The sequence below is a fragment of the Sorex fumeus genome, unplaced genomic scaffold (assembly GCF_029834395.1).
Source record: "Sorex fumeus unplaced genomic scaffold, SorFum_2.1 ptg000013l, whole genome shotgun sequence".
Lineage (NCBI taxonomy): Eukaryota > Metazoa > Chordata > Mammalia > Eulipotyphla > Soricidae > Sorex > Sorex fumeus.
This window is the reverse complement of record NW_026606070.1, coordinates 9811704-9825786: the sequence shown is the minus strand read 5'-3', so window position 1 is coordinate 9825786 and position 14083 is coordinate 9811704. Positions and strand designations below refer to the sequence as shown.

The 14083-nt window shown below is 44.9% G+C and overlaps 1 protein-coding gene and 1 non-coding gene across 4 annotated transcripts in view; both read right to left on the bottom strand.

The window, feature by feature from the left end:
• Positions 1-14083, bottom strand: part of PAQR3 (progestin and adipoQ receptor family member 3) — a 27285-nt gene extending 13202 nt beyond the window's left edge. For all 3 annotated transcript variants that reach the window (XR_008792013.1, XM_056111230.1, XM_056111229.1), the window contains exons 1-3: positions 13755-14083; positions 10200-10362; positions 3380-3535 (exon numbers count right to left, since the gene is read on the bottom strand). Coding sequence is in view for 2 of the 3 variants with exons in the window: in XM_056111230.1 (XP_055967205.1) it covers positions 3380-3535; positions 10200-10362; positions 13755-13939 (504 nt within the window). In the remaining variant the exon portion in view is untranslated. The remainder of the gene's footprint in view (positions 1-3379; positions 3536-10199; positions 10363-13754) is intronic.
• On the bottom strand, positions 1572-1710 carry LOC130020832 (small nucleolar RNA SNORA29). Its single transcript, XR_008792035.1, has one exon. It is a non-coding gene; the product is annotated as a small nucleolar RNA SNORA29 (small nucleolar RNA).

Here is a 14083-nt window from a genome sequence, read left to right as displayed (position 1 = left end):
GCAAAAACAAAACAAAACAAAACAAGAATGATGGAGCGTAATCATTTTCTGCACATGGGTTTATTACAAAAATAACCTTGACATCAGCATAGCAAAGAAAAAGGTAAGCTGGCAGAGGAGACACTAGAATAGATCCAAAGAGAGAGTGGGGGGTCTCTAGGAGGACAGCCTTGCGCACAAGCCTGAGGAGACACCTCTGAAATCAACTCCAGTCTCGGCTGATAGGACGTGGGAAAGGCAACAAGAGACAAGCAAACTCAAAGGAACCTCAGCGACTTCTATATAACACAGATCCAGGTGTGGGGAGAAAGGGGACAATGTGGATGAATATTCATTTAAAAAGGTAAATCTAAAAGGCTGACAGAATATTTGGTTCCTAAATGAGAAGTTGGAAAGTTGGTCCAAGAGTTCAAAAGGCAAAAAAAAAAAAAAACCCAAAAAAACAAACAACCTTGAACTGTTTTGAACTGTTTTATTATAGCATCACACAGGAAGAGCTCACTCCTTAAGGAGCCTGGTCAGACATGAGCCCAAGCGAACTTTCTTTGGAATGGAGGGTCGGCAGTTTTTAATCTCATTCCTGAAGCAGATTGTGTGACTTAGCAGGGAGAAGAGCTGCTATGGTAATAATTATTTAAAAATGACTATATCCCAGAGGAGAGAAAGCAAGTTGCCTCCGTGTGACCACTAAAGGATCAAGCTTACAATAGTTTTTGCCTTTCTCCTGTCTTAGATTTGCTATTCTGAAATGAGGTTTAAGAAATAAGTTGGGGGGGGGGGGGTGTCTGGAGCCATAGCACAGTGGGTAGGGAGTTTGCCTTGCACATGGCTGACCCAGGTTCGATTCCCAGCATCCCATATAGTCCCCACGCACCACCAGGAGTAATTCCTGAGTGCAGAGCCAGGAGTAACCCTTGAGCATTGCTGGGTGTGACCCCAAAAGCAAAATAAATAAATTAATTAATTAAAAAGAAATAAGTCAGGGGTTGGAGCGATAGTACAAAGGGCAGGGCATTTGCCTTGCACATGGCAGACCTGGGCTTGCGTCCTGGCATCCCATATGGTCCCCCAAGCACCGCCAGGAGTAATTCCTCAATGCAGAGCCAGGACTAACCCCTGAGCATCGCCGGGTGTGTCCCAAGAAGCGAAAGAAAAAAAAGAAAAGAGTCAGTCTGGTCTCTTTGCTCATCAGTCACGTAGGAGTAGGTAAAGAGAAACAACCTTCACAACGATGTACAATAAAACAGGCAAAGCAGTTCAAACAGCAGGTCAGTCTGCAGAAGCATTTGCAGCATGGGCCCACTAGGTTTTTCTTAAAAATCTCAATGACTTCATGCAAACTACACAGGTTGTGAAAGTAGAGCAGATATGTATATAGTTCAGTGCTAAGAATCAACTCAGAGCCAGGGTAACTAAATATATACATATATATTTTAATTACATGCTTATGCTCCCAAGTAATTAGCTCTAAATAGCAAATGGCTCCCATATAAGCTTTAAAAATGCTCCTACACACTGAAACCCAACATCTTATGTTCCTCTTTGGGACTTTTCTGGTTTTTTTTTTTTTCCCCTCCCTTTTCTGCCATTCCGTACAGGAGCAGGACACAGAGATCCGTCCCTCTTCGGATCATGGCAATTTTACTCAACCCCACAAGCACGGCCACTAAAGTCTATTAGTAGGAGTAAACATGGCAGTGAAACAGGAACCTCTCTGCTACTTTCGTACTTCAGTTACGTTCAGGGTTTTCTGTGTCAACGAGGAGACAAAGGTCCTGCTTCAGTACTGCTAGATTGCAAACCATAATGCCCATAAGTAGGGAGAGAATAAGAGGAAAATTATCTGTCATAGAGGCAGGGGGAGGAGAGGGATGTGAGTGGGGTGGGGGAGGGACAGCGGGGAAACTGGTGATGGTGAAGGTGCACTTGTGGAGGAATGGGTGTTCGATCACTGTATGACTGACACTCAAACATGGAAGCTTTGTAACGGTAGCTCACAGTGATTCAATAAACAGTTAAAAAAAATTGCCAGAACATGGGGCCTAAGCCACAGCTCAGCACGTAGGGCACTGGTCTTGCATGTGGCTGACCTGGGTTCGATCCCTGGCATCCCATATGGTCTCCCTGAGCACCACCGGGAGTAATTCTGGAGGGCAGAGCAGAGCCAGGAGTAACCCCTGAGCACTGCCAGGTGTGGCCCCCAAACAAAAACAAACACAAATGCAAACAAAACTTGAAGAAAAAAAAACAAAACAGAAGAATTGCCAAAACATCCGAGGTATCCTGTACAGCTGCCAAATCTTTAATAACCAAGACCCGGAGGACAGCCCGGAGCTGAGCACCTAACCCCACTCAGAGGGCGGCACTGGGCAGGCTGCAGGCTGCGTGAACAAGGGCAGGATTAACGAGGATGTGGATTGCTCCCAAGAGAGGCACCATCTTAGCCCTCAAAACAGAGGAAACGTGGGGCCAGAGCGATAGCACAGCAGGTAGGGTGTTTGCCTTGCACACGGCCGACCTGGGTTCAATCCCCGTCATCCCATATGGTCCCGTAAGCACTGCCAGGAGTAATTCCTGAGTGTAGAGCCAGGAATAACCCCTGAGCATCGCTGGGTGAGACCCAAAAAGAAAGAGAAAAAAAAAGAGGAAACAAACACGAATCAGTTTAAGAAAGAACGGTGGGAGAGCAGAAGGAAAGAGAGCGCGGCTGATGAGAACACTCCCAGGGGCTGGGTTTGGACTGAGACCCCGGGAAAAGTCAGTCTGGTTTGCGGCCGTGACAAAGGCAGAAGAGTGCGGGTTATAATCCATAGCGTCTTTCCGGTGAAGACCATAAAAACGGATGCCCGTGTGTCAAAGACTGCTTCGATTACAGCAGACACTGACTTTTGATCATTCAGATCCAGACACTAGAATGTAAGATACCGCCAAGTCCTAAGACAAAGGAAAAAGGAAGCACTTTTTTGGGGAAGAATATGATGAACGCACTCACAGGCAAACCTTTTGGAAAAACAAATGAGAGAGTAGTTAAGGATAAGAAGGGAGAAGAGGGAAGGGACCACCAGCTTCAGAATTTTCTCATGCCAAGTTTAACCAATGTCTACAGATGTCTAGACACAAAAATTAAAAATATGAACTATGCCTCTGAGAATACACAACTATACAAGTTTAACAGGAATAATTTAATATTGGCATTCATGTTCAGAAAAGGATTATGTACAATGGGGAACTAGTGAAATGAGTACTGAACCGATAACAAGGAGGAGATCACTAGCCGCCTTTGAAAATGGGTCTATGCCTACACAAGCAAATCCTGGATTAGAAGATAGAATGCAAAATGTTTCAAGTTACTTACATCACTGCGTCTTAAATTACTTACATTATTACAATAGAATGCGTAAAAAACTCCAGAAACATAGCAACCCAGTATTCCAATAGAAATTCCTGCATAATCTAGTGCCATCCATCTTCGACAGGTTTTTTCGGATCGATGGCAGGAAAAAAGATGATAGCCAACAGAGCAAAGCATACAGACCTAGGAAAACACAACAGTTCTTAGTCAAGTGCAATAGAAAGAAATTAAACTCACACATGACGTTCAAGAAAGTGAGTAAGAGTCCAGCTTTCTGGCCAAACAGATCTGGGCTTGGATTCTTAAGAGCTGGTAAGACGTGTCATTTCTAAACCTGCCTCTCTCCTCATGAGAAAATGGGGATAATAGGCATAAAGCAATTGAAAATGACAGTCATTTTTAAGTAGAATTTCTTTTTATTGGGTTCTCAATGGTTGGCAACAGTGTTAATGCTAAATTTTGGCTTTAGGGCTTATGTTGTGACTATCACTCCCCATGAAGCAAGAATATCCTTCACCTCTGTCCTGAGGCCCCATCCCATCCACTCTTCCCTCCAAACAAACATGGTCAATGAACAGCACAGTATAAAGAAAGCTGCATGATAGATATTTTAAAAATCTATTGTGGGGCTGGAGAAATAGCACAGCGGGTAGGGCATTTGCCTTGTACGTGGGCGACCTGGGTTCAATCCCCGGCATCCCATATGGTCCCCCGAGCACTGCCAGGAGTAATTCCTGAGTGCAAAGCCAGGAGTAACCCCTGAGCATCACTAGATGTGACTCAAAAAAGCAAAAACAAACAAACAAATAAACAAAAAAAAACACAACAAAAACCTCCCTATTATATAGAGATTTAAAATGAAGCTTATTTTAATTCATAAATGAATTTCCTCTTGGGGCCACGTAGTGCAGGTGATAGGGCCCCCTGCATTCGGCAGACCCCAGTTTGATTCCCAGCACTGCATATAGTCTCCTGAGCACCACCAGGAGTGATTCCTGAGCACAGAGCCAGGAGTAAGCCCCGAGTGCAGTCTGGTGTGGCCCCAGACCAAAAACCAAAAGTATTTACCACAGAAGTACAATCGGTTATTTTGGGGATGGGGTCTGGGGAAGGGGGACTTAGGCCATGCTTGGTGATGCTCAGGGGCTGGTCCTGGCTCTGTGTGCAGGAACTGCAGTGCCAGGGAGCAAAGGGCTTCGGCCAAATGCAAAGCAAGTGTCTTAAGTGCCATCTCTATGGTCCAATATCTGTTGTTAAAAAAAGAAAAATAAAAGATGAACTGTATGATGTAAAAAGAAATTGGCCTCCTCTACTCAATCTAATCCCTAGAGGCCATAATATGCATCCTTTTTGGTATTTTCAATGAATATATCCAACACCTGTGATACACAAGTCTACATACAGACCACACACACACACACACACACACACACACACACACACACACACACACACACACTACATCTAAACTTCAAAGAATTAAACATCATTCTATTACACATCTGTTTTAGCATTTGTTTTTATCATTTAAGACTTTAATATCTATGAGATTTCACCGTAGGATTTATTTTAAGTTCTAAGTTAAACACGGCTTTGTTGTATTCAGGAAAAAAACACTAATTATGACTGGCGCTGACTTTCGGTAACTGCCAAACTGAGCGCAGCCCTGGCAGACACCATCAGTGGCTCTGAGCGGGGAGGCGCTCTCTGGCAGGAACCCCCCCTCACTCCGACCTTTTACTGAGTGACGGGGGGCAGGTATTGGATGATCAGTCCATGCTGGGAGGAGGAGTAGGATGAAACCGCTACTTCTCAAAGATACGGTGTTTGAAACAAGTGGACGATGGTGATGGAAAAAGTCCAGTGAGACAAGTCAACACAGTGACTTGTCCTGAGTGAGACAAGTCAACACAGAACACAAAGAGAAAATAGGGAAGGGGTATAGTGATGGTGGGGTCTGTGTCCTCCCTGCATGCATGGTGAGAGGAAAACGGCTACCCAGGGTCATCGCCTGGGCAGAAGCGGGAGAGAGTGGTCCAGCATCCACCAAGGACATAAGTACAAAACAGTACACACAGAGGGCGGGGGAACCCCTCAAGGAAAACAGCAGCCGGAGAAATATAGAAGCACTAAGGAATGCCAACTTACAAAGCTTACGCCCCCTGAGCTTTTTTTTTAACGAGACGACTGTGATATGCCCTACAGACCTAAACGCCTTCCCATCACTGTTCTGAGCCAGGTACAAGTCAAGTGAAGACATTAAGCTGAAGGAGACAATAACAGGAGCATCTGCTGGCAGCAACCAGCAACGACAAGTGCCTTAAACTAAGCCAGGGACACGGGAGCTGGAGAAAAAGGGACAAACAAGAAATACAAAGCAGATTGACTTGACAAATACTTTTGCAAGCAACCGTGAAGGCAGAAAATGGTCATCTGTTCTATAATATGGCCGTTCGGCAAGTCCAGCTGCTTCCCAGAGCTTAACCTCAAGCAAGATTCGGTGTTCCCCGCTGCAATCCCACTTTTCTGTCCACGGTTGAAAATCCCCGCTGGTCTGCAGCTTTGGCTCCTGAGTCAGCGTTTACTGGCCATATTTACCATAGTTCAACCTTTGGTTATTGTTTTCTCAGTTTATCCCTCAAATAAGACACAGTAGACCCAGAGACCTTCTGGACATACTGTCTCGGTGACATGGTTTAAAAGAAGTTCACTGATGCCATCAGTGACAAAAACCAGAGGCAGAGGTGACACAGCCTGAACACGGGCAGACAGGCTCGGGGTATCTGTACAGAGCTACATGCCTCGGTGCATTTTATTTTTTTGCTTTGGGGAGCACACCCAGCAGTGCTCAGGGCTAATTCCTGCCTCTGTGCTCAGGGTTTACTGCCAGTAGGCTCAGGGATAAGCAAGACTTATCCTCCCTGCTAGACTATTGCTCCGGCCCTTCTAGGGGAATTTTATCCCAATGTCAATTCCTCTGGGAAGTGGACTTTCAAATGACTTTCACTTTCTTCCATAAACTGCTTTGTTTGCTTTTATGTCTACAGCACTATACCTTACAGTAATAATAAGAGAACGAGAAAATGAACTTCGTGGCGAAAAGGATAATAAGAGAGGAAATAAAGCCCATAGTATCAAAAGGAAGTAAAACAGATTTTGCGTCAAGAGAGAACCCTTAAATTTTGTTTTGATTTGGGGGCAACACCTGGCAGTGCTCAGGGCTCCTGGCTCTGTGTTCAGGGGAACTATATGTGGTGCTGGGGACTGAGTCGAGGTTCACTGCATGCAATGCAAGCGGCCTACCCACTGTACTATCTCTCCAGCAATTTTTAAAAAGAACACTGTATACAACCCTTATTCTTAAAAGGGCTAACCTACATTTGCTATGTTCTGTTTAAAAAGGATGTATTATTGGGGCTGGAGTGATAGCACAGTGGGTAGGGCATTTGCCTTGCATGCGGCCGACCCAGATTCGATTCCCAGCATCCCATACGGTCCCTTGAGCACCGCCAGGAGTAATTGCTGAGTTCAGAGCCAGGAGTAAAGCCCCGAGAGTTTTACTCCTGAGGTCCCAAACCTGCCCCCACCAAAAAAAAAAAAAAAAAAAAAGATGACTTAGTATCTGGGGGGGGAAAAAAAAGGTTTTAGTTTTTAAAATTTCTTTCTGTTGAGTGTCTCCCTCCATCAAAAATAATAAGCCAAGATCGCAGGCTCCCACCTGCTTTTCTAAGTCCTAGAAAAGTTTTCTAGTTTCCTTTTCTCCATCTCCTAGGGCTCCAATGCCAGATTAGCATCTGAGAAATCCCCAAGTGCCGAATGTCTCTTGCTTCTGGGCTTTACACAAACTAACCGTCCTCCTTGAGTGCTCCTCACGCCCTCCTCCCCAGTGACGTGCTCTGTGGGATGTTGGGTCTGCGCCGTGCTGTGCTCCAGGAGGCGGGCACAGTTAGGGGCTGGACATGGATACAAGGGCACTGGAAAATATTTGCTGGCGAGGAAACTAAGGCGCTAAATCTAGGATGAAGTTGTTCGTGCAGCAGATTCTTCTCTAAGAGACGCCTCTGGGAAAATAAATGCAAACTGCCTGAAAAGTATCAAGCACATACAATGGGTAGAAATGAGAAAGAAAGAATGCTGTTTAAAAAAAAAAAAAGAAAGGAAGAAAGCTAAACACATTAAGATGTATGTGGATTACTATGCTGCCCTGCTAAATCAAGGAAATTTGGAGATACTGGACAACAAATTTGTAAATATAAGTATAAAAAAAAAAAAACAAATGGCATTTTTAAATAGGAAGATTCGACGGTAGTATTGGTAAGTGGGTTGGGTGCTTGCCCTGGATTTGGCCAACCCAGGTCTGCTTCCTGGTACTCCTTATGGTCCACTGAAAACTGCCAGGAGTCAGCCCTGGGCACTACCGGGTATGGTCCAAAATCCAAAAGAAAGATTTGCTCAAACCTCACATTAGGTAAAGTTGTATGCCTCAGAAAGATCACTGCACTAGCAGAAAAGAGGGCAGATTTTACTGTCCTGCTAACCTGGGCGAGTTCCTGTCTGTCATACTCTGATTGTGTCTTCATTGACTATCAAATATCATAATTTCAGTTTTTCAATACAAAATTAATGTGAAAATTAATAATAGCCCCTGAACTAATACAGCTTTGCCTAGGTACTGAAGGGATAGAGGTCTGAGTGTAAAGAAAAATAAGTACGTTTCTTAAATTGGGTCATATTCATCTAATAGTAAAGTTTAAACCAGTTTCTATTTATTAATGATATTAAGTGCATCTTAGTCTATGATAAGAGACCAAAAAATTAAATGCTGAGGAAATGAATTCATTTTCACTTAAACATGTAGAGCTGGACTCCTGTGCCCCTGAACGCCATCAGAAGTAATCCCGGAGTATAGAACCAGGAGTAATACTGGAGTAGAGAACCAGGAGTAATCCCGGAGTATAGAACCAGGAGAAATCCCGGAGTATAGAACCAGGAGTAATCCCGGAGTATAGAACCAGGAGTAATCCTGGAGTATAGAACCAGGAGTAATCCCTGAATAGAGAAGCAGAAGTAATTCCTGAGTATAGAACCAGGAGTAAGCTCTGAGTATAGAATCAGGAGTAAGTCCTGAGCACTGTCAGATGCAGAACCCCCACACCCCCCAAAGGCCCTCCCGTTGATCATCGATTTGCTCGAGCGGGCCCAGTAACGTCTCCATTGGAGACTTTGTTGTTACTGTGTCTGGCATATCGAATACGTCACGGGGAGCTTGCCAGGTTCTGCCGTGCGGGCGCACCCCCCAAAACAAACAAAAATGTTTAGGCATCAATTTAGTACAAAACCTAAACTTGAGGAAAAAATCTTAGGGTCTGAAAGCTGAGATGTGGTCCAGTGGTACAGCATTTGCCCTGCATGTGTAAGGCACTGGGTTCAATCCCCAGAGGCACAAACCATACAAACAAAAAATAGCACTAGCATTGTCCTCCCCTTGTTCATCGATTTGCTTGAGTGGACAACAGTAGTATCTCCATCGTGAGACTTGTTGTTACTGTTTTTGGCATACTGAATATGCTACGGGAGTTTGCCAAGCTCTGCCGTGCAGGTGGGATACTCTCGGTAGCTTGCTGGGCTCTCCGAGAGGGGCAGAGGAATCAAACCCAGATTGGTCGCGTGCAAGGCAAATGCCCTACCCACTGTGCTATCACTCCAGCCCCAAACAAAAAATACTTCCAAAATAATTTTCTAATTCATCATTACAAGCAGAGTACAAGAGTATACTAATAAGAATTTCCCTCAAAGAAATGTGAAATATTATTCCAGAATTAGAATTAGAAAAAACAAGGGGATATTCTTAGTAAGATTTTTAGTCACTCAGCTTTAAAGTTGGAACAAAATGAAGGCCTGATATTAATGATATGTAAAGAAAGCAACATCTGTGCAACTGACTTAGAGATTTCATCTCTTAGACTACAACAGATTAAATGCAGAGAGTACTGGTCTGTGTTCATAGAAGGAAAGAGCACTTTTTTTTTCTTTTTGGGTCACATTAGTGATGCTCAAGGGTTATTCCTGGCTCTGCACTCAGGAATTACTCCTGGCGGTGTTGAGGGACCATATGGGATGCCAAGGATTGAACCTCGGTTGGCTGCGTACAAGGCAAACACTCTACCTGCTGTACTATAGATCCGGCCTCTTCTTTTCATTTTTATGGGTATTTTCTGCATTCTTTTGGAATTTTTTGAATTAACAGGAATAAAAATCTATACTTGCTTTCATCTTTAAGAGCAACTGCTTATAAAACTATAAAATGCAACCTTTAAAGGCACTTTGAATCCTTGAAGAAAAATGAAATTATGAAAGCTCAATTCATACTAAGAAAAGATATATCAGGGAGGAAAAATGGAAAGTATCTGAAACAGGCAAGTGTAAAAGGGTCAAGGACTTTACAGATCAATAAAATTAGAAAAATTTTATTTTTCTAATATTTTTTCTAAAAGTGAAAAAAGAGAAAGCTTTTAAAATAGGGTTTAAAAAAGACATGAATGCTTTACTTGAACCAGATAGTACAGTACAAGAGATTGTAATCCTTATTCTATTCCTATTTATCTTAAAGCAGAGATACTTAAAAAGCAACAGAAAAGAAAAAAAAAAGCCTCAATCTTTAAAACGTATTGGCTCTCAAATTTAGTCAAGTAATAACATCCAAATGTAGTCTTATAAAATACTCTTGGTGCTTGTATTATGCAAGTGAACAAGTAAATGGACTGGGGGCTCTTTAAAGCCCAGGGCGAGTATGCCAGACCACCTACCCACGTTTGCCTAAATGAAATCCTCTTTACCAGTAACTCACCTGGAAGCAGAAAAGACAAATGGAACAAATCACAAAATCTTCTCTGGATGCACTGGCCGACGGTAACACAGATGTCATGTCATAGATGCCCAGGGTGAAGAAGAGGAAGAAGCCCAGCAAATGGCTCCAGATGTTAACTGTCTCATTGGACAGAATAAACAAACTGGAAAACAAACACGCAACTCAGGTTCACACCGTCTTGCTCTTCGGTCAGCAGGCTTATGGAAGCCCGCCCTTGCTGTTCTAAATGTGAAATAATCACTTAGTTAAGTTAATCCCAATTTTCTCCCATTACCAATTCTGGCGTCTCTTAAGGATTGTTGCTGTTGTTGTTATCTTACTCCTATTACCATACTTACCATTTCCTTCTTCATCTTAGAGTTGTTTATGTCAAGAGCTGAAGAGATAGTACAGTGGGGAAGGTGTTCGCTTTGCACATAACTGACCCACTTCTAGCATCCCATATAGTCCCCAAAATACTGCCAGGACTGATTCCTGAGCACAGAGCCTTGGGCACTGCTAAACGTGACCCCAGTATGTAGCCCCCTCAAATGTTGTTTATGTATGAATTCCATCTCTTCCTCTACCAAGTCCTAAAGAGCAGTCACCTTCCATTTTTATGCCCTACTGTTCCAAGTACAGTCCCTTGCCCAGATTAGATATTAAATGTCTGCATAAAGCCAATGTGTGTGTCAGAATTGGAAGTTAGCTAACATACTTTGATGATGTTCAATAATAATAGGTACCTGAAAATTTGCTAAACCTAACATTAGGCGCAGACTTGAAATACCTTTTTACTAATTACTGAGTGTAAACACAACGTTATAGGGACTTAAAAGGAGTGGAATAAACACAAATCACTCGATTGGAAATGTCCTTGAAGGTAGGATGCTGAACCTTTGCTGTGGCTATTTTGAACCAAACTTACTTCAAAGGAGACATGAATTTAGTTTCAGCAGCACTTAGCAGTATTCTCATTATCAGTACTATCTGCTCTTTCCAAATGCCTGGAATAACTGGTTTCTGCTTTAATCTTGGCCACACAGGTCGGGGAAAGGTATATCCTCCCAACAGAAGCCCAGAGCTCTGTGATCCCAAATGCATCACCTGACCTCTCTGGCTTCTGCTCTTAGATCTGTAAAACAAGTGAGTCAGATTAGATGCTGCTCCAAGTCACTTCCGGTTCCTTAATTTTGCAGCAGTGGCTCGGGCTCATCTGATTCTGAAAGTAATGAAATAATTTATCATAATGACTAAAGATTAAATGTCTCCTGCAAACTCTCTGTGTGTGTGTGTGTGTGTGTGTGTGTGTGTGTGTGTGTGTGTGTGTGTAAACTAGGATCTCTGACCTCCGCTGATCTGGAATACTTTTTAGAAAATAAATATAAAACACTAACCTACTGAATTTCACCTCATCTCCACGGCGCTCCTTTTCCTGAATCATAAGCACAAGAGGGTCTCACACTAGCGGATGATCATCAAGAATAAAGTTTATCTTCTATTACCTGAATTAGAGAATTAGTGATTTTCTGGCCTATTCTGTACAAGTATCAAGAACTTGTATGTGGGCAGGAGAAAATGGTGTAGGAATAAGAGAAATCTAAGGACTAATCTACAAGATAATTTTGATAAATACTATAGTCTGCTTGCTGCCTCGAACTTTTGTATAACCGGATTGATTAACTCAACTGAGAGGCACAATCTTGCCGCTCTCCTGCCAATTCACAGTTGTGATAAAATGGTTGTGACATGCAAAACCTCTCTTTACACCCAAAGTCAGTCCTGACTACCTAGGACAGCTCAAAAGAGAGAGGCAGATGCGGAACCTGGAACCAGCAAGAAGCTGGTCTAAGAGCACTAAAGAGAATATCCCCAGTAGAGGATTTACTGGAATTCTGTGAAAAGTTATGCACATATTCTGTTCAACTTCAAAGTCAATTATCAATTACATATGTTATTTTTATCTGTATTGCTTTCTGAATATTTTTTTAAAATGGGGACAAGAACTCTCAAACTTTGTACAAGGTTCCACAGCAAGTAAAATGGCAGATCTCGATACTAAATGTTTTTTACTCAACTGCCTAAGAGTCAAAGCACTGTATTTCATTGATATATATATATATATATATCAATGGTGGTATATATATATATATACCACTCCATGAGATTGGAATAGGAACACAAGAATGCAGAAGACCACTGCTTTGATGGCTGTGACATCTTTACTGCAATTCAATAACTGCTCTACTTCGTAGATTTCCACATGCACAAGCAGAACTCAGTTCTGAATTACTGTATATTTACTTCTGTATCAGAGCCCTGGGGGAGGAAAACACGTTTCTGGGATGGATCCAATTCATGAATTTCTCCCCACCACCCCTCCAAGCCAAGCAGGGATGAACTGTAATATTTATTTTGTTACTGAGTGTCACAGAGCAATTCTTTTTTGGGGGTGGGGGATGGATTAAACCCCAAATGACACACACATGCTAGGACGCAAGGCAAGAATGAATACCCTACCGCTGAGCTACCGTACCCAGCCCCGATCTAAGTAAGGCACGGCTAATGGGAGCAGGAAAAAGATCATTCCGACAAGATCAAGGATGGACCCTGGCTGAGGCTGGGCTGTTGGACAGCCCACATTCCTGCACCGGGGCTGGTTCCCACAACTGACCTGGATCTTAACTCTGTCACAGCCAGCGCCTATATTTAAGCACAGGAGGTGGTTTTGTAACACAAAGCTGTCCTAAGACCTAGCACTCTCTTTTGGACACTTTGGCTCTTTTTTTTCCCCTCCTTTACTCCCTTTCTTTCTCTCTCTCAGGCCTTTCAGGAACTCTAGCGTGGCCGTTCCAGGTCCTCCCGGGCCCCTTGTGCTTTTCCAGCGAGGCCCTTCCCACAAAGGTTATTGTGTAACCGTGTAATCAGTGCAACCTCTCTTTAATATCTGTCGGCCAGGCGAGACTTTGGCAACTTCCTGAGAACCAGGGCCGTGTGTCTGCTGCGGTGCGGGTGACCTGGGTGGAGGAGAACCTGGCCAGGCGAGGGGGTGCCCAGCCCCTGCGGGAGAAATGAGTCAGGGGCGTACACACACACACACCCACGCCCACGGGAGAACCTGTTTGCCACTATACAGGCATCGGGGTGGTCCCGAGCATCCTGCTTCCTCGGGGGCGGCCCGAGAGCAGCAAAGCTCAGCACAGATGAGGCCGGTGGTGGTGGGGGTGGGTTGGCGGGGGGCGGGGGGGGATGGCTACGGCCCAGAGCGTGTCACCTGGGGTCGATTCGACCCAGCTGCCCCAACCAGCAGCAAACGGAGCAGCACAGGAGAGCGCCGGGCGACAGCTCGCCCTGCGGACCGCGGCTGCGATCGGCGATCAGCGATCGGCGGCGGCGCAGGGAAGGATGGAGAGAGGAAGCAGAGAGGGATGTTGAGGACCACGGGGCAGGAGGAGGTGATGGGCACGGATGGAAGCGGCGGCGACCAGACAAAAAGGGCGCGGGGGGGTGGGGGGGCGGGGAGGAGAGGAGGGGGCGGAACCGCCCGGACGGTACCTTTTGATGCACAGTCGCGAGGGCAGGTAGGCCCGGTAGCCGTCGGTGATGTACGGGTTGTCCTTGAGGGACACGGGGATCTGCTCGTAGGTGTAGAGGCGGATGCCGCGAGGCACCAGCACCGGCCAGTACTGGTAGCTGCCCAGCTCGATGTAGTGAGCGCTCTTGAGCAGCTTCTGATGCATCCTCGCGCGCCGCCACGGCTCCCGGGGCCCCGCCTCCCCGGGGAGGGGGCTGCTCCGCCGCCGCCGCCGCCGCCGCCCCCGCCCCGGAGCCCCGGAGCCCGCAGACGCCCGGCGAGATGGCACCGGGCCGCCGCTTGCCCAGGC